The sequence below is a fragment of the Nakaseomyces glabratus genome, chromosome M, assembly GCF_010111755.1.
Source record: "Nakaseomyces glabratus chromosome M, complete sequence".
In the NCBI taxonomy this organism is placed as follows: domain Eukaryota; kingdom Fungi; phylum Ascomycota; class Saccharomycetes; order Saccharomycetales; family Saccharomycetaceae; genus Nakaseomyces; species Nakaseomyces glabratus.
This window is the reverse complement of record NC_088963.1, coordinates 764,617-783,818: the sequence shown is the minus strand read 5'-3', so window position 1 is coordinate 783,818 and position 19,202 is coordinate 764,617. Positions and strand designations below refer to the sequence as shown.

Below are 19,202 nucleotides of genomic sequence, written 5' to 3'. Positions count from 1 at the left end.
TTGTATACAATATCTGTTTTTGTTTTTGAAAGTGTTAATTGCGATCCATCTCATTCCTCACTAATACCATTGCATTCAAATTGACCTTTCATTTATATTTTAATGACATTTGATGCCTAAGCATTTTGTAGCAAACTTCATGTATTTAATGAACTCAAAGTTAATCAATGCTGAGAGTGACAAATAAAAAAAATCTCATAATTAAAAAAGACTATAACATTATTTACAGTTTTGATCATTTCTCAAAGTCTATCAATATACGTTAGATAATAATTCATGACTGTGCCAGAAGTTTTTCCATTGATACCATAAAAAGCGGTATCAATATGTTGTCATTAAGTTCACTATTCCCCTCCAAAACACCTCCTGTGGTGCATATAACAAGAATTTTAAATATATCAATTGTGCTGAAGTAATTAAAATATCTTTGAAGTATCCAACTTATGAAAGTTGTGCCTACGATGAAGGCCACTGTACCCTCTATCGTTTTATTAGTCCCCTTCCAATGCATGCGGCCTACCTTTTTGCCTACAATGGAAGCTAATGAGTCACCCACACCTAAACTTACCAATCCTACCGGAGATTCAAACAGCAACAGGGGGATTGTTATTCCAGTAATCAGATATATGTAAGATACAATTAAAGGACCTCGTTGATCTCTGTAATCAGCAAATGATCTCAAAAAAAAATCCAGGTGCTCACCATATGGTTCTATTTTCAGGTATCGAAGGTACTCTACACTCAGAAAACATGGAATGATACCACAAAGTGAAATTTTAACAAACTCTGGATCTAGGTGAAATGGTTCCACAATTAAGAGAAAAATAACAAAATGCCAGATCTTTCTTGAAGTATTCAAGGATATCTTTGACTTGAATAGTATAACCAAGGGAATAAATACAACCAGTACTATTACCCAAGAAAGCATAATATACTGTCTTATTTCTGACTCCAGAATAAAATCAATTAGCCACAACGCTGGCGAAGTAATTTTCTCATTGGAGAAATCAATCAAATGATTAACCAAAATTGGGAAAAGTACCAAAAAATTACCGGCTAACACAATGCTGTTGGATAAGCTAGGTATTAATCGTGTCAAAAAGTGATTCACTACAATAATTATCATAACACTCGTCATTGCTCCTTTTAGCACCAATAGATAATTGGGTGCTGTTGCATTATTGATCATCAGACAGTCTGTTAAGAGAATACCAAATAGATTACAATCAATTTGGTCCAAAGTTTTCAATTGACCAATATCTTCCAACCAATTCACAAGCAGATAATTGGCAACAAGGCATTTAACTCCGCTAATATAATCATAGTTATGCATACCTATTTTCATCAGACCAGCTTGGAAAATAAGTCCCACTAAATGAATTGGGGTATAATTCGAAGGAATAACTGCTGTTGTAGACATAATCATATTCAGTTCAGTTAAAGTTCTATCACAGAACGTGAAGGACACCAAGAATGGCAAGTATATACGGTAGAAATCATCAAACAGCTTCCTCCGGAGCACAAAGCATACTAAGTGAACCACTATTACCATTTGCACCACAACCGAACTGCATAATAACTCCATGACATTATCATAGCAGTACATAAATGGAACCGAAAGCATCACAAGCTGCCATAATTGCGGGATAACCTCCATACCTTTTCTCGGCCCATGTTTACTTCGCCGCAACTTAACGCCGGACTTCTCTACATTCACAATCGTAGTAGTAGTCATTAGCCTATGTTATTCTCTCCTCCCTTTTCGTACCTCTCACAATTAAACAGCATGACCTCACGATCACAAAACTTATGTGGTTTCCAACAACCCAACCGTTCAGTAAATACACAACCATCGCATAATACTATTGTTTGGCTCCAAGCTCATCGCTAGGCATTCGAGTCCATATTGGGAAAGACCTAACTGTCATAGTACACGTAGTGTGGAAAATTTTTTTTCAAATCAATTTTCACCAATTTTCTCTGGAAAAGTATAAAAAGCGACTGAAGTTACTCATTTCTAACTTTAGATTCTAATCTTACCATAGTTTACCTTTAATAACCGTTTCCTGTAGAAAAGGAGGATAGGTAAAGGTTTGTGTTTATAGATGCAATTTCAATGTTACTGAATGTACTTTAACGAGCAGCAGCTCTTTCATTAAGTACTGGTAACTTGATAACGTTTCTTTTACTGGATTTTCAATGGGAAAGGAAAAACTAGCAAATATTTATGGGATATCTTCTATGATATTATTTATGCAAATGTTTAACAAGGATATGAATGTGTGATTGGTTTTGATAAAGACAGAACATTTTTCAATTACTTAATCATTAAGAATGATTTATGAGTGTTTCGTTGATGACTCTTGATAAACAATACAAACTAGAGTTTCTGAACAATCATTTAGTAGAATTGTTAGTGATTAGGACATATCTTACTGAGGAACACTTGGAATTTTGTTTATTGAACTTTAGCATCCACAAGAAATTATATCATAGTACAGGTGTACTGCATATGACTTGTTTAATATTTGCATTATAGTTTTCTTTTCCAAATTAAGCTAGGAAATTCATGAAAGCACACACCTTTTGTCGAATGAGGAAGACCTGACTTTTTTCCGTATTTTTGCAATCATATTTTTAGATTCTGTTCGAATGAAATTACTTTTATGATGATTCAATCAAAAACAAAAGCTGGAATTACTGGCTGAACGACTACATGTTGATAAAGTTTTTGGCACAACAACTAAACCTGACTTTAATTTCATTTAGAACAATTTTTCAAAAATATGAATTGTACTAAAATATTAAATTTTGAAAAAGACAGTTTTACCTTGAAGCGGCATTTCTTTTTATCTATTCCCCTTTTATTATCTGAGCCATTCACTGTTGCATTATCATCTAGTCAAATTTCTTGATATTAATTTTTCACTAGTCAGTGAACTAAATGGTAAAGCAATACTTTTTGTGATAATCAGATATGTATGTTTATGGATATGACGATTCACAGCACTGGGCACTGAATTTTAATTTCCACAAATGGAATTATTTTGCATATGAGTGACAATGCTTTTAGTAGGCCTAGAAAACCTACGCAACTGATCCGTAACATATCTTTGTTAATGATACTCACGGCACTAACTGATTTTAATAACTATAACATTTGGACTGTTTGAGATGTAATTTGTTTTAGTTTGCCATTTTTAAATGGTAGAAATTGCCACATTTACGGTAACAAAGAGTCAAAACTACTTGGTATAAGGTTTCTCCTGTATACTTTTGAAATGAGCATCAGTTTTTCTATGATGAACCCTTTTAGATGACGAGTCTGAATAGTTTTTTATTATGAAGACACATCTATAAATTATACCATTCATGCATTTCTGAGTACAACAAGAAAAATGCTAAGCAGTCAGTATAAGCTGTAAAGCAAGAACTTCATTTTGATAAAGATAATGGGGAGACCTTCAGGTAATCATCAGTAGATGATCCTGTAACCATTTTTGCTCTTGTATGCCAAATGTGAGCGTAGTTTCTACTACTAAATAGTGGCACATCATTAAAATAGTTACATCCAAATTCTGTTATGGTAGCACTTACAGAAGATGAAACCATTTACTCAAATTATAGACAAGCATATGTCTGATAAGAATTTATTCTTTTATGATTGAAACGAGAAATATGTGTCTGATGTAAGTAATGCTACTAACTATACTTTTCTATTTCCTGTTGATGATATACTAATAACTTGGCACTTTATACTCGGTGAGACCATATCATAGATAGAGAGATCTCTATCGATGAAATATTATATCAAAAATGTCACCATATCGGTGGAGGTTACATTTCATCGCCGTATTATTTATTTTGTTTATGATGATTACCACTTATTATCACGACGGTCAACTGCGTTCTTCGATTGTTTATCTTAGAACTTTGATGATATTCTGCCTGTGACAGGGCGTGGAACTGATTCTTAAAAAATAATACTAAGTGAATAGTTACCAATTATCATACCCCGTGGTGCATTTTTTATGATTTTCATTATTTTATTGGTCGCAATGAGTAACCAAGCTGTTAAAGACTGTCAGTGGACAGCTAGTATTTCATTGCCAGCGTGGTTGAGTCCAATCACGCTAGAAACAGGATCATTAAAAATCCTCAATTAACCGAGAGCATTCAATTGTCTCTTCTCATTGTAGTATATCTAATATGATGACCATACGGTTTACATATCTTCCTGAGGTTTCTACGGACACCGTTGAAGATAATAACTCAAAAAATTCGATTTGCACGTCAGTCTGATTCTTTAAAATTTGTAGTTGTAGTATCTATGAGTAAAAGCCCTAACCAGAATTCAGAGTCTTAAGATTCCAACAATTGACAAAATAGTTCCAGAAAGTAATCTTGTGTAAAATCTATGCATGGTAAATTTGTATAGCCCTTATATTCTTATAACTATACACGGCTCATCGCATATTTGGCCTAACGTTCAGATGAAAAAAAAATTTCTGAAAAAATTCGCAGAGCATCGAGAAAAGTTGATCTCATCGACTGGAATCCAGTATTGTTAAAACTCTTTAATTATTTGAGAATTCTACTATATCAATATGTACAATAAAAAGACAATATCTTAGGAACTTCCCGTTAAGTTACAGCGATAGATAGAATAAAGTTCAGCTCAACTTGAAATTTATTTGTGTACCAGCAACCGAAGAGATACCTAGACTTAAAATCGGCAAGAGATGTCTAAAGAGAATCTGTTACTGAAATTAGATAGATTGGAATACCAATGGCATTACCTACAAGAGACACATGAAAAATTTGAACCGAGATTCCCATTTACCCAAAGGTTTTTCAACGCAAAAGGTAAGAAGAATAATAAGAAAGTAACAAAGATTTTGGAATCTTCTGATAAAGAAAAGGTTCGTTCAGATTTGAAAGAAGTCAGAGTAGAGATATTGAATCGTAAAATACACAATGTGGAGAAGCATGTCAATAATTATCTTTTCAAGACTATAAAGAGCATTGTTAGCAATGATAAATCAGTATTTCAACCAGTGCTAGAAGCAGTTGAAGCCAAATATGGTGCTGGAGATGCAGGTTTGCATGACTTCTGTGAAATTGTGACAAAGTCGAAAGCAATCAAATTTATAATATCGAAACTTCAAAAGTCATCGGCTAACATCGCAAGTGCAAACGAAGAGGTATCTGACAAAAGAATTCCTAAATGGGCTGCTGACCATGAATACGTAAAGATGTGGACAGACAAGAATAATAAATATAACCCAAGTAAGGTATGGAATGAGGATGTTACTAAGATAAAATCATGCGATGCACTAATTAGTCGTGTCATGAATGGAAAGAAATACAAACAGATGATGGATCAATTCGACGATAGTCTAGATTTATTTTTGAATATCAACAAACAGAAAAGACTACAAAAACAACAAGAGAAGAAAAAATCTACTAAAACATCTTCAAAACAACACGAAGAAGAGAATGAAGATGCTTCTGGTGATGATTTTGGTTATTCAGACAATGATGATCCAAGGTATAATGAAAATATTGATGAGGATGAGCTACTGAAGCAATATGACGGAATGCTTGTCGGTTCAGATGATGAAAGTGATGAAGAGGAAGATTCTGCGAAATCTTCTGCTTCAGAAGATGAAACTTCAGAACGTATTGGAAAGCAAGAACCAGTGCCTAAACTGAAGAAGAAAGAAAAGGCAAAATTACCAGAACTTATGGTTGGCTACGTCAGTGGAGGTAGTGATGAAGAGATAGAGGTTGACGATATTGCTAAGGAGCAAATTGAAATCAAACCTCAAAAGAAGAATAGAAGAGGTCAAAGAGCTAGAAGAAAGATATGGGAACAAAAGTATGGTTCCAAAGCTAAGCATGTCCAAAGGGAAATTGAAAAGGAAATGGAGAAAAAGAGGAAAAGGCAAGCCGAATACGAAGAACGTGTTGCAAAGAGAGCTGCTAGAGCCGAGCAAAACGAAGAATATCAAGCCAAGAAAGCTGAAATTAAAAGGGAGAAAGAAGAGCATAGAAAGAAGCTTGAGAAAATTGAAGATCATCCTTCCTGGGTTGCAAAGAAGATGGCTGAGGATAAAGAGAAAAATGCTAAATTTGCTGGTAAGAAGATCACATTTGACTGATAGTCGCTTTATAAGTTTGTTATGATAAGTATTGTATAAATATAGTATTGGAATTTATCAATTAAACTGCATCTGAACAAGTCTTCAAGCCTATATTTCTGCAAGAAATTTAACCACTATTATATCACAAACACAGTTCCGTTTCAACCACATAAAATTGTCATTTAAGAATAAATACTCTATAGAAAACTAACATAATATAAAATAAGAAAATACAAATCAATAGAGACCATCAATACAAATACATGACCCAGATCAGTTACAAAGATCGTAAATTCATGAGAAGAAGAATTTGAGATACTATAATATCATAATAAGTAATGTAACTGGGAAAGATTTGCAATAGGAATGAAGCTTTTTTTTGTCTTTTTTTTTTTTTTTTCAATATTTTCAGGTAAAATTTCAATATCATAAGAAATTTTGACGGAAATAAGTGAAGACTACAGTCCCACATATACCAAGCAAAAATGTTTAGATTTATTCCTTGATTTCTCCAGTAACTGGATCCCTCTTCTTGAAGCTTAGCAATAGATCATCCTTAGGGAAGATAGTAGCGAAGACTTTAATCTTTTCACTCAATGGAGTGACCTTGTGCTTGAAGTCAGTGAATAGAGCGAACTTACCGATCAAAGCAGTCATGGTAATCATGACATAGGTTTGACCTAGACAAACGTGTGGACCACAGCCGAAGACCAACCAGTTCTTCTTAGCTTCGTTAGCTGGAGAACCTTCGACCCATCTTTCTGGGATAAAATCATCTGGGTTTTCATAAACTTCTGGGTCGTGTAGGGCTGGGTACAAAGTGGCGATAAGCATGGAACCCTTTGGAGCTTGGTAGTCTGGTACAACTGGGAACTTGTTCTTGACGACATATGGGACCATCAAGACTGGAGGTCTGTAACGCAAAGTTTCCTTAACGACCATGTGAGTGTATTCCATCTTGTCTACCAAGTCAATGTCCAATCTTTTGTTAATGTCACCTTCACGGACACGCAATTGTTCTTCTCTGATCTTAGCCAAGACATCTGGTCTGTCAGCGACGATTTGGAACAACCAACAAGCCAAAGAAGAGGAAGCATCTTGAGAAGCGAACAAGAAAGTGAAGACGGCCTCGGAGATTTCTCTGTTAGTGAATTCTCTGTGCAGTAGTCTAGAGTCATCGTCGGTACGGTTCTTAGCATCGTGCATCAATTTACACCAGTTGTCCATAACACAGATTGGCTTACCACCGGCGGCGATGTGGTCCTTAGCTCTTTGGGCACAGGACTCGAAAATCTTCATAGCCATGTCTGCAGTTCTCTTACCGTACCAGGTCTTGGTGAAAGGCAGGATGATTGGGAAGTTGACCAATTCCAAAGCGGCGGTGACCAAGTAGTAGTCGTCAGCGATCTTTCTGATCTGGTCCTCGCTGATGTAGTCACCACAGAAGGATCTTAGGGACAAAGCACACAGGATCTCTCTCATTTCATGGAAGAAGATCTGTGGCTCGTAGTTGTTTTCCTTGGACAATTCGACGAACTTCTCGATGTACTTGTCCATCAATTCTTCCAAAGGAGGCAAGTACTGGGCCAAGGCGGTCTTAGTGAACAAACCGTTCAGGGACTTTCTATAGTCGGTGTGGGCTTTACCGTCCAGGAACACCCAGTTGCTTGGTCTCAGGATCTTGACGGCCACGTCGACAACACATGGCTTGACGTACTTTGGAGCTTGCAACACTTTTCTAGCCAGGTCTCTGGTGGAGGCGATGATGACGAACTTGTGGAAGATGGAGACACAGGACAATGGACCGCTGTCCCACTTGGCCTTGTACTCTTCGAACTTGGGGTCTAGGGACTCCAAGAAAGGACCGATGATAGGGTAGACTTTGAAACGAGGACCAGCGATGTTACCTTTCTTCATCTGGTAGGAGACCTGGTCCCACACCAGCACACCACAAATCAATGTAACAAACATTTGCAAGTAGGACATGCCTTGCAACTTGTCTAGAAGCGATGGGGCAGCCATGACAGCGCCTGCGCTTGCAGCGCCAGCTGCATGCGCAGTGGCATTCATGCTCATATGCACCTGATCTACTACAGAAGCCATTTGTGAAATGTCTTTGTTGTTTTGTTGGGGGTGAAGTTTGCTTTTCCTGTAAGAGAAGGGAATCGGGTATCCCAATTGCACTAGCCGTATTTATATTATTCAGAAAATTTGCGTTAGCGACCGGGTTCACCGGAAGAACCGCATTACGAGATTACGAGATTACGAGGACGAACAATCGCTCGTTTAGCAGAAGCCAGTAAGCTACTTCCTCTCTCTCAGAAATCCGCGGAGACAAGAGAGAAAAGACACTGAGACTCGCCCTCCCTGCAGCTTAACAGCGATAAAACTTGCGAAGAGAGAGCTGCTTGCTGGTCTGCGGGATTATCTGTGTTTCTGCTCAAGTAGCGATGGACGCATCGGGTTTTCCGTGGTCCGTGTGTGAATACGTCATGTGACTCTAATCCCCGATACGGTAGTCAAGCCCATGCCAAATCCCTATACTATATTGTGCTATATTATATTGTGCTATACTATATTGTGCTATATTATATTGTGCTATACTATATTGTGCTATACTATATTGTGCTATATTATATTGTGCTATACTATATTGTGCTATATTATATTGTGCTATATTATATTGTGCTATACTATATTGTGCTATATTATATTGTGCTATATTATATTGTGCTATACTATATTGTGCTATATTATATTGTAATATATTATATTGTAATATACTATATTGTACTATACTATACTATACTATATTGTACTATACTATATTGTACTATACTATACTATACTATATTGTACTATACTATACTGTACTATACTATACTGTACTATATTGTACTATATTATATTGTACTATACTATACTATACTATATTGTACTATACTATATTGTACTATACTATACTATACTATATTGTACTATACTATACTGTACTATACTATACTGTACTATATTGTACTATATTATATTGTACTATACTATACTGTGCTATATTGTACTATATTATATTGTAATATATTTTCTTGTGCTATACTACACTATATTATATTATGTTTTTGAACAATTCATTATGTTATACAATGGTACATAGCGATTCATTACGAATATTAAGTTACATGTGGTGATGTATTTGGGGGATGAGTTGTTGTGACTGGACGGGCAGCTGTGGGGCGGGCATTTGGACCTGGGGCTGCACCTGCTGTCTCAACAACGTGATGGCCTGGTGCAGGTCGTCGATGAACAATGGGTACAGCCATTGCTCTATGCCTTCCTGTCTCGCGATGGCGCGGGCCCGGTCTATTGGTATCCACACACCCTTCAGCGTCATAGGACCGCCCTTCACTACATCACGCACAGGCTCATTCTTAAGAATACCATCCCGTCTGCCACGGGTCATCCCAGTGACATTCAGCAGCTTCGTGCCGTTGACCATGTCGTTGTCCGCACGCCTCACAACAGTAACTCCGTTGTGGTTCACTCCGTGGCATATCGTGTGCTCGTCCTCCCAGTACGTGGTTATCACGCGGCTCAGCAGCGGGTGTTGCAACCACGGGTACTGGTACTGGTTCCAGGACGCAAGTGCAGACGTCATGTACGCATTGCCGCTGCTGCTGCTGTTGTTGTTGTTGTTGTTATTGGTAAGTGCACTAGTGGGCACGGTACCGAGCGCAGTACCGCCAGTACCAGTAGTACCAGTAGTACTAGAAATACCAGTAATACCAGTAGTACCAGCAGCACCTGGAGTGCCAGCACCAGTACCAACGGGACTGGCAGGACTAGCAGGAGGACGCACCTGCATGACTCCAGGTACTAGAGCTATAGAAGGCTGGTATGACAGCCTTGGTGGGGGTAAGTATGTGTATCCAGGCAATTCTCTTTCAGACATCGCACATTTTCTTTTCAGTTCAAGTCTACGCTCATTAACCAGTAACTCCCTGCTCCCACCAACGAAAACAAGCTACATATATATAATTTTTTATTCTTTATCTCTTTAGAAGTGGAGAAGTAGTACCTTTGATGGAAGAGCACCCAAGTATGGCGATAAGCAGTATGCAATGCAAGATAAACAGCTGATCTAATCCTCTCTGCTCACAAGGCTCATCTCACAATGGGGCCATTGCTTATCCATTCGAGGGTTTTCTTTCTTTTTTTTTGTCCTGCTCATCTGATTCTATACTCCCACTTCCGGGGCATTAGCATTTGTCCCTGGAATTTTAGCCGTTGTCTGTTGTCCGTTGGACGTTAGTCGTTAACCGTTTGTCCCATTTTGTCCAGTTCTTGTGTATTATAAGCTTGGTGCGCCCTGCGTCCTGCGTCCTGCGTCTTGCGTCTTGCATCCTGTGTCTTGCGTCTTGCGTCCGAGACTATGCACACTACGCCAGGCTCTGTGTGTTCGGTGCCTGTGAGAAGATACAAGTCTATTTATAGGCGGTGCGGTTGTTCTTGTGTGTATGTGTGTATGGGGTTGTGGGTACTGGTGTTCTTCTGGTACCTCTAGGAAGCACGTTTCAATGGGGGGGGGGGACTCTACTCGATTACACTGAGGGGAGTAAGGGGAGTGCGATGGCGGTAGATGGCCTGCAGTGGTTTCATAGAGGAGAGGGAGTGCGGCTGGGGGTTTTGTAGCTGCAACGCGATGCAGGAGGGATCTTGCCTGCCAAATGCATGGAAGTTCTTCATGTGCCAAGCAAATCGGAGAACGATGGGCGATCACCGCTTTACCTTCTCTGGGGACAGTTCTGTGTAGTGGTATCACCTTATGTTGTTGTAAGGGGACGCAAGTTAGAGTGCGGTGCAGATACGTAGCGGGTAAGAAAACAATTTACAGCAAAAAGAATCATTGTGGGTTAACATAACGATACCACCAAAGGGGGAGGGTATAAGGGACAAACCATCTTCCCATTGTACGTGTGTTTCTGTGGAAAAATAGGACAAGGGAAAAATGTGTCAAACGGAAAGAATCACAAAGAAAATTAAATTAAACAGGAAATTAATCTTTTACCACCGAATCTAATTACAAGGGGAAGAAACAGGCCCACAGGGGAAAGAAATCACTAAGACAACAGTGCAGGCTGGGTTGGGAGAAGTTACGAACTCTCTCTCTCTCCTAAATAGAATATGCAAGGAATTCTTGGTAAGCGATCCACCGAGTTGTGAACAACGGATCGAGGCAAAACTAAATGGAGGGAAGGTGGAAACCCAAACAGTGAGAAAAAAAAGAAAGTTATTCTATTCTGCGGAGACCAATGTGCGAGACTACTGTTCCGCGTTTATTTGAACGAGCAATCAGAGCAGTGCAAGGAAGGAGGCTTATTTTTCTTATCGTTATATAACTGCCATCGAACATCGAGAACAAATTAAGAGGCAACGAAGGGAATATACACCCGCCACCCATCAACTGGAAGGGTGAAATCATTTGTAAAAAAAGGCACCAAATATAAAAGAAAGTTTATATAAGAATGGATAGGACATATGACGTGGTGGTGGTAGGTGCTGGTATTGCCGGTTTGAAAGCAGCTTCAGTGCTGACACAGAGTGGTAAGAGTTGCCTGGTAATTGAGTCACGGGACCGTATTGGAGGCAGACTCTGTACCGTTACTGGGTACAACGGCGCCCGGTATGATCTGGGCGCGTCCTGGCACCACGACACGCTCACGAACCGTCTCTTTGCGGAGGAAGTGCAGCTAGCCGCTGTGGACGGTGCCGACAGTACTCCGCAGATGTTTAGCGGTGGAGCAACTCACTGCTCTGCAAGCTCTGCAAGCTCTGCAAGCTCTGCAAGCACCGGAGGCAACAGTGCAGGTGTGTATGCACCATTTGTGTTCGACGATGACGATCCGTTGATTGTGGACAAGATCCGCGGATCCCTTGGCGACGTAACGATAAGACTAATTGCGGACGAAATAGAGAAGTTCATCGAACTGTACTTCCACTCTGAGTACACTGCAGAGCTCAGTGACGATAATGACTCACAACACTCCCACGAGGGGTTCCCGCGGGCGGATATGCCGCTGTTCGACATGCTACTCATGTACCTGCAGCAACGTGCGCCATTTCTCACCGACGACCAGATGTGGTACGGCATACAGTATGCGCGTTACATGGAGCTGTGGCACGGCGTGTCCTGGTACCAACTGAGCAGCCGCGACAGTTTCTTCGGCCACCAAGGCCGGAATGCATTTGTCATGAACTATGACACCATATACAACAGAATACACGGGCAGATCCGCACGGAGCTTGGCACAGTGCAATTAAACTCAACTGTAACCAAGATCGAGAATGCAGGAGCACACACCACAGTATCTTACACCACTTCCAGCGCCAGCGGCGCAGAAGACACACAACACGGCCAACACGGAGCTGCAGGACAGCAGCACACCGTGCAGTGCAGTTACGTGATAGTAACAATTCCCCAGAGTCTTCTGAGCGAAGGAGCAGTGGAGTTTAAGCCGCCGCTGGTGCCTCAGATCTCTGCCGCTTTGCAGAAGATGCACTTCGGCTCCTTGGGGAAAGTAGTGTTCGAGTTCGAGGAGTGCTGCTGGGATCTGCACACTGCGAAGATCGTTGCCGTGGCACACGCAGCAGCCGACACCCGGGCCGAATTTACCGCATTGCTCAGAAAGGAGAGCAGAGAGAAGAACTACACGGCTCAGCGGTTGCAGGCTCTCGTGCAGGATGTTAAGCAGCTTTTGGGTGATGATGCCGTCAGGCACGACTGCTGGAACCAGCCGCTGCTGTTTGTGAACATGGCCAAGACCACCGGCGTTCCATCCTTGATGATGTTGATGGCACCACCGCTGACTCACTATATCGAGTCTCTGCATGACTCTCACCAAGTATACGAGTTCTTCAAACCGGTGTTGTCACAGATTATGAGTGTATGTAACGCACCTGGTCATATAATCAATGGTCTTGATATCGCTGGTGGTGTCGCTGGTGATGACGCCAACGTTTCGGACAAGGGTCCTATCCTACGTAACGTGATAGTCACGGACTGGACCAATGATCCGTACTCTAAAGGTGCTTATTCTGCTTGTTATGCAGGTGATGACGCCCTAGACATGTTTTTGGCCATGAGTAATGGACAAAGCTCTCGGGTGAGGTTCGCTGGTGAGCACACGATTCTAGATGGTGCTGGGTGTGCCTATGGTGCTTGGGAAAGTGGTGAAAGAGAAGCAAACTACATTCTAAAGCAAATGAAATGATCTCTTGTACGTATTCCTTTTTCTGTATTTAAAATATGCACAATGGCGTTGCGTGCTATTTTTGGTCGGAATATTTATTAACAAAAAAAGAACTTTAAATACTATAAAATATATAATCATATGAAAATTACCTTGGCCACATATAAAGATCAGAAAATTAAGCTTATTAAAACATCGTGAAAAATACTGTCCTTGGAGAAGAAATGAGTTTAGTCTTACAACTCTTTCCATTATTTACAAAGTCTACTTCCTCCCCAATACTCACATCAGAGTCAAATTCTTTACTCACCCATTCCAAACTACATGAACATCGGAGAAATTGTTCCCTCCGTCTTAACTAGATTTGCATAGTGTGATTGTAATCGTGTATCATTAATGTTGTTCATATTGTTCGTGGTATTGCTAGATACACCATTGTCAATGCTGTTGTTCATATTCATTATAAAATTCTCAGCTTGACTAGTCAAGTTCTGTATTGAACCTGCATCCACTTTTTCCTTCGCATCTTCAAGCTCATGACCATGCTCCTTAATAATATTATCAAAAAATCCAACGATATCTAACCCATCAAAATTGTTACACCGTAGACACGGTATATACACCATACAATAATCCCACCAATACTTCTGACCTATCAACTTCTTCCTATATTGTATTAGAGTTTTCTTTGTGAGTCTTGTGTTTATTAAACCATGTATAACTATCCTCTGGAACGGTACAACTTCTATCGTATGTATATCACAACCATCACACGTACACTCTTCAGGTTTGCACATGCATGAAGGTCTAGGGCTCTCTATCTCCGGCGTAGCTTGAAGACTCGTGGAGCTATCTAAATTGGTCAACGGTACCCCACTAGCCTCAATATAATTATTGATCTCTTCTTCAGTCCTATGTATCAGACAGTTGCTGCATGCACAGTTAGCTGCGGAGCAAGAACATTGTGTGCTCAGATAGACACCACGCTTAGTGAGCAACTGGAAGAATGGATACTTTTCTGTCTCTGTTGCTGCTGCAGTCACCGTCGTAGTCTTCATGGGATCGATACCGTGTGGTTGTGAACCACAGCAATGCGAGCCCGTAGGCTCTACGTTTATCGAACTCAATTGCTCATCTATTAGCTCACCGATGGATGCCCCTGCAAAATTCTTTGTATCATCAACCAGAACCATATCATCATCGATATTACCTTGCGTGACATTAAGTACATTATTATCTAATATTTCTACTTTTGGTACTGTGGTGGTAGTGGCTACAGTCTCGTCATCGGAAGTATCAACCTCTAATCGAGACATATCAACCTCACTCATCTCCTTCAACTCACCTCCGATAAGTTGTGCCTTCAAGACTTTCTTAGCTCTAACAAATAAAATCGGCTGCTTATTCATACCAACACATGTACTATTCAAACCTGACTCATGTGGGCGACTAACATCCGCATTAGGAGCACCATACTGCTTGCTATCATCGCCAGCATGCCCACTAGCACACTCACAACTCCTCTTACGATGAATATCCCCAACAACTATCGCATCTCTAACATCAATACCTTTCTTCCGACCACGGTTCCTCACTTTAACAAGCATCCTGCCTGTGTGTACACACAGCGAGGACCTGTGTCCACGTATGCACTTCACGCACGCATACTTATCGTTCTTGAATATGATCATCGTTAAGCGTCCTGCTATTCTACCACATTAACTCAGGCTCAAGAACAGATCCTAACTCCCACCTTTGATCAACGCCCAGCTGCAAGTACAAACCTCAACTCTTTGATCTTTCGAGAATACCTTCTTGGCTCGTTGTAGCTTTTATCGCAGCCCAACTGCTTTCTATTCTGCCAAAACCCAAAAAAATGAAAATTGATAGAAATACGTAATTTGCCCTGCCCTATAATTAACATTTCAAAAAGGATCGACAGGTGTAATTGACGTTGTACATCAATAAAGAACAGGATTTACAAACTATACAGACTGGACTAGCGTGTAGCTGCATTATAGATATGTCAAAGACTGCTCAGAAGAGACTTTACAAGGAGTTACAACAGTTGATCAAGGACTCTCCACCGGGGATAGTCGCAGGACCCAAGTCCGACGACAATCTGTTTGTGTGGGACTGTTTGATACAGGGCCCTCCAGATACACCTTATGCTGGCGGTGTATTCAATGCGCAGTTGGAGTTTCCTAAGGACTACCCGCTATCTCCACCGAAGTTGACCTTCACGCCTAGTATTCTACACCCTAATATCTACCCGAATGGTGAAGTGTGCATATCGATCCTGCACTCCCCAGGTGATGATCCCAATATGTATGAGTCTGCAGAGGAGAGATGGTCTCCAGTGCAGAGTGTGGAAAAGATCCTGTTGAGCGTGATGAGTATGCTGAGTGAACCTAACATTGAGAGTGGTGCCAATATTGATGCCTGCATTTTGTGGAGGGATAACAGAGCAGAGTTCGAAAAACAAGTCAAGTTGTCTATACTCAAATCACTGGGTTTCTAAATGTCAACTTCCCCTCTATAGATCTCTGTCATGAATATTCATTAATGATCCAACTTCTTTTTAACATAAAATATGCTTACATAACGACTACTTATACCAAAAAAATTATTAGAATGTTTACATAAGAAAAGCTTTTATCTCAACTCTAAATAAAAGTAATAACAATTTAAACATAGTCTGCTTACACACTCATTTTCCGACACAGAACTTAGAAAATACGACGTCAAGCACTTCTTCGAGTCCTATTACTTCACCGGTTATCTTGCCGATACCGTCTATAACATATCTCAAATGCTCAGTTGCTATCACTATATCGTGCATATCATCCTGTATTTGTAGGAACTGATCGATGCCATATAACACATCTTTCTCGAGTATTTCTTTCACTCTATCAGAAACTATGATAGGATCCTCATTCTCTTCATTCTGAGTCAAAGTTTTGAACTTTCCCGTAAGTACAGTCACTAGTTCATCTATCCCGGTGGATTTCAAACAAGATACAAAACAAATCTTGCAACCAGTCAGATTGTTACCAATATATTGTTGTATCTTACTAAGTTTGCAACTATCATCCACAATATCTATCTTGTTAACAACAAATATTATCTCTGACCCCGACAAATCGCTCGATTTGAGCAGATCTAATACATTTAAGGGTAGAGGTTGGGTCCCGTCTATAACACAGATGCAAATATCGCTAGAACCAATTCTTTTGAATGCCTTTTCTATGCCCATTTTCTCGATTGGATCTGTTGTGTCCACTCGTATGCCCGCAGTGTCAAATAGATTGACCTTGTATCCGTTAATATTTACAATTGAAGATACTATGTCTCTCGTAGTACCTGGTATATCACTCACAATAGAGATATCATCGCTTGCTATTTGGTTCAGCAGAGACGACTTCCCCACATTAGGTGCGCCGAGCAATGTCATATTAATACCATTTTCCACAATTGATGCCTTAGTGACTCTGGCAATAAAATTGCCTATCTCGGTTCTTAGCCCCATCAACTCTTGCCGGACCTCCGCCATAACAGCTGTATACTCATCAGCAAAATCAGAATCTTCGGAGAAGTCAATGATGGCAGTGAGTTGGGCTGAGTTTTGAATGGCTATATCCCGCCAGCGGTTAAACAATGCTTTATTCTTACCTGTGAAGGAGCCCATGGCAGCTCTGCGTTGCGCCTCCGTATCGGCATTAATCAATGTGTTGATACCTTCCAAGCCAGTCAGATCTGCTTTGCCATTGAGGAACGATCTGCGAGAGAACTCACCTCTATCAGCCATCCGTATTTCCACGTCCTGATCTCTATTATTCAATGACCCAATGGCACTTAACACACTCTCTGAGACCGCTCTCCCACCATGCACTTGAAACTCAACCACATCTTCCCCAGTGAAAGAACCCGGCGACTTGAAGTATAGCACCAACGCCCGGTCTATCAGCTCGTTGTCCCCGTTGTACAACCCACGCAAACAGGCCTGCCTGCTTCGCGGCACGTCGTCACGTCTCGTAAGTTTCCTATACACATACTGTGCCTTGTCTCCAGAGACCCTGATCACAGAGACGGCCGATTTGGCGCGCGGTGTCACCATCGAGTATATTGTTGGCAACCGTTGCCTTGTGTGTGACAAAAACCTGATACCGACCATTTCCTTCCAGATTGGTAGCTGGTATGGGGCAGTTGCAAAGGAGCGACTATACTCCTCATAAGATATATATACACAAGACACAGTATTTTCAAATCCACTGTTACTATGTTTCAAAGTAGCAGACCCTGTTCTGGGACTATTGTTGTAATTTTTGTTGGAAACTGGCAAGGAAACTGGCAAGGAAACGAACAGAAGGAACCTATTATCCAACCCAAAATATAAAACCAAAAAAAAATACTGGACGAGTTGGGAATCGAACCCAAGACCTCTCCCATGCTAAGGGAGCGCGCTACCAACTACGCCACACGCCCATGGTAATTGACGAACATTAAAAATGTAAAGTGCATACATGAAAGATCAGCATATATCATAAATGACGACATACTTAGAGACAATGTTCAGTGTCGACTCAAGATGGGCTCTTCATTGAAGGAGTGAAAAAAGCTTCTAGGACCAACTTGGTATAGTAGTGTGAGCTTTTGTTACATTAAGAATGAACATTTAGTAGCAGAGGAAGCAGTTCAAGAACCCCAAATACAATAATGATGCTGTGTAGGGTGACTAGGCCCATTACATTTAGAGGGTTTGCGACGTTTGGGAGGTTGCAGCAGGCTGTAGATACCGCTGAGCTGGATCAGTATCGAAGTTACTACCTCGGGTTGAAGGATGTCATTGGGAAAGTTCCTGAGGAGGTAGCACAGAGGTCACCATCTTTGGTGGCGCTACACAGGAGACTAGGTCTACCCCGTGAATTCACTTACTCTACGCTGGCAAGGTGTCTCACATGCAGAACTTCCGATCTGCCTGCAAAGATTAAGAACCCGTTTGTTACTGAGGCTTCTGCGAGGTACTTGGCAGGCACGGCCAATGTGGTACCGGCAAGCAAGAAGCTGGATAATCACGGACTGAACATCTTTGGTAAGAATCTGTTGACATACCACGTTACGCAGTACTTGGTCAAGAGATATCCGAGGTTACCTGTGGTGGTGTTGAATGCTGCCGTTGACTCGTATTTGTCTCAGCGTGTGCTTGCTTCTATCGGTAAATCCTGGGGTATCGAGAGCGAGGACAGCCCTGTGGTGAATAGATACCTCGCCAATGAGCCATACGAAATCACTTTAGGCAAACTACGATTCTTTAACAACACATTGAAAAGGGAGGATGGCTTACAACTGATTACTTCTAAAAACTTCTCAGAGGAAGCTGCATATGCATTGGCCGTGAGAAGCATCATAGCTGCCCTGTGGGCTTCAACTCAGAACACGGCCAAGCCCGATAGTGCCATCCATTTCATCAAAGACCATATATTGTCAAGAAAGCTTGATGTCACAAAGATATTCCAATTTGAAAACCCAACAAGAGAACTCGCTGTCCTGTGCCGTAGAGAGAACTTAGACTTACCAGTCTCGAAACTGATAGCCGAGTCAGGTAGATTGAGTAAAGCTCCTGTATTTATTGTTGGTGTATTCTCTGGCGAGGAAAAACTCGGCGAAGGTTATGGATCTTCATTGAAGGAAGCCAAGGCCAGAGCTGCATCAGATGCATTACTTAAATGGTACTGTTACGAACCAACAGAAGAACAAGCTGCTGTGATAGACCATGGCGCTGTGATAGTTTAGACAATAAATCGCATCAAAG

At 40.8% G+C, this 19,202-nt stretch overlaps 9 protein-coding genes and 1 non-coding gene across 10 annotated transcripts; 4 read left to right on the top strand and 6 right to left on the bottom strand.

Annotated features, from left to right (window-relative positions):
• Positions 1-274: 274 nt before the first annotated feature.
• Positions 275-1,735, bottom strand: SEC59 (dolichol kinase; the record flags this gene model as incomplete). Its single annotated transcript, XM_449683.3, has 1 exon — positions 275-1,735. The coding sequence occupies one exon, from the start codon at positions 1,733-1,735 to the stop codon at positions 275-277; it is 1,461 nt and encodes a 486-aa protein (XP_449683.3).
• A 3,007-nt stretch (positions 1,736-4,742) lies between these two features.
• Positions 4,743-6,164, top strand: BUD22 (Bud22p; the record flags this gene model as incomplete). The annotated part of the gene is made up of 1 exon (XM_449682.1): positions 4,743-6,164. The coding sequence occupies one exon, from the start codon at positions 4,743-4,745 to the stop codon at positions 6,162-6,164; it is 1,422 nt and encodes a 473-aa protein (XP_449682.1).
• A 477-nt stretch (positions 6,165-6,641) lies between these two features.
• ERG5 (C-22 sterol desaturase) lies at positions 6,642-8,249 on the bottom strand (the record flags this gene model as incomplete). The annotated part of the gene is made up of 1 exon (XM_449681.1): positions 6,642-8,249. One exon carries the CDS (start codon positions 8,247-8,249, stop codon positions 6,642-6,644), a length of 1,608 nt encoding a protein of 535 aa, XP_449681.1.
• A 1,069-nt stretch (positions 8,250-9,318) lies between these two features.
• On the bottom strand, positions 9,319-10,092 carry SOK2 (Sok2p; the record flags this gene model as incomplete). Its single annotated transcript, XM_449680.1, has 1 exon — positions 9,319-10,092. One exon carries the CDS (start codon positions 10,090-10,092, stop codon positions 9,319-9,321), a length of 774 nt encoding a protein of 257 aa, XP_449680.1.
• Positions 10,093-11,665: 1,573 nt separating this feature from the next.
• Positions 11,666-13,411, top strand: FMS1 (polyamine oxidase; the record flags this gene model as incomplete). The annotated part of the gene is made up of 1 exon (XM_449679.1): positions 11,666-13,411. One exon carries the CDS (start codon positions 11,666-11,668, stop codon positions 13,409-13,411), a length of 1,746 nt encoding a protein of 581 aa, XP_449679.1.
• Positions 13,412-13,710: 299 nt separating this feature from the next.
• MAC1 (Mac1p) lies at positions 13,711-15,081 on the bottom strand (the record flags this gene model as incomplete). Its single annotated transcript, XM_449678.1, has 1 exon — positions 13,711-15,081. The coding sequence occupies one exon, from the start codon at positions 15,079-15,081 to the stop codon at positions 13,711-13,713; it is 1,371 nt and encodes a 456-aa protein (XP_449678.1).
• Positions 15,082-15,413: 332 nt separating this feature from the next.
• UBC7 (E2 ubiquitin-conjugating protein UBC7) lies at positions 15,414-15,911 on the top strand (the record flags this gene model as incomplete). Its single annotated transcript, XM_449677.1, has 1 exon — positions 15,414-15,911. The coding sequence occupies one exon, from the start codon at positions 15,414-15,416 to the stop codon at positions 15,909-15,911; it is 498 nt and encodes a 165-aa protein (XP_449677.1).
• Positions 15,912-16,100: 189 nt separating this feature from the next.
• On the bottom strand, positions 16,101-17,564 carry MSS1 (Mss1p; the record flags this gene model as incomplete). Its single annotated transcript, XM_449676.1, has 1 exon — positions 16,101-17,564. The coding sequence occupies one exon, from the start codon at positions 17,562-17,564 to the stop codon at positions 16,101-16,103; it is 1,464 nt and encodes a 487-aa protein (XP_449676.1).
• A 238-nt stretch (positions 17,565-17,802) lies between these two features.
• tA(AGC)10 lies at positions 17,803-17,875 on the bottom strand. Its single transcript has one exon. It is a non-coding gene; the product is annotated as a tRNA-Ala (tRNA).
• Positions 17,876-18,106: 231 nt separating this feature from the next.
• MRPL3 (mitochondrial 54S ribosomal protein mL44) lies at positions 18,107-19,183 on the top strand (the record flags this gene model as incomplete). Its single annotated transcript, XM_449675.1, has 1 exon — positions 18,107-19,183. One exon carries the CDS (start codon positions 18,107-18,109, stop codon positions 19,181-19,183), a length of 1,077 nt encoding a protein of 358 aa, XP_449675.1.
• Positions 19,184-19,202: the final 19 nt, after the last annotated feature.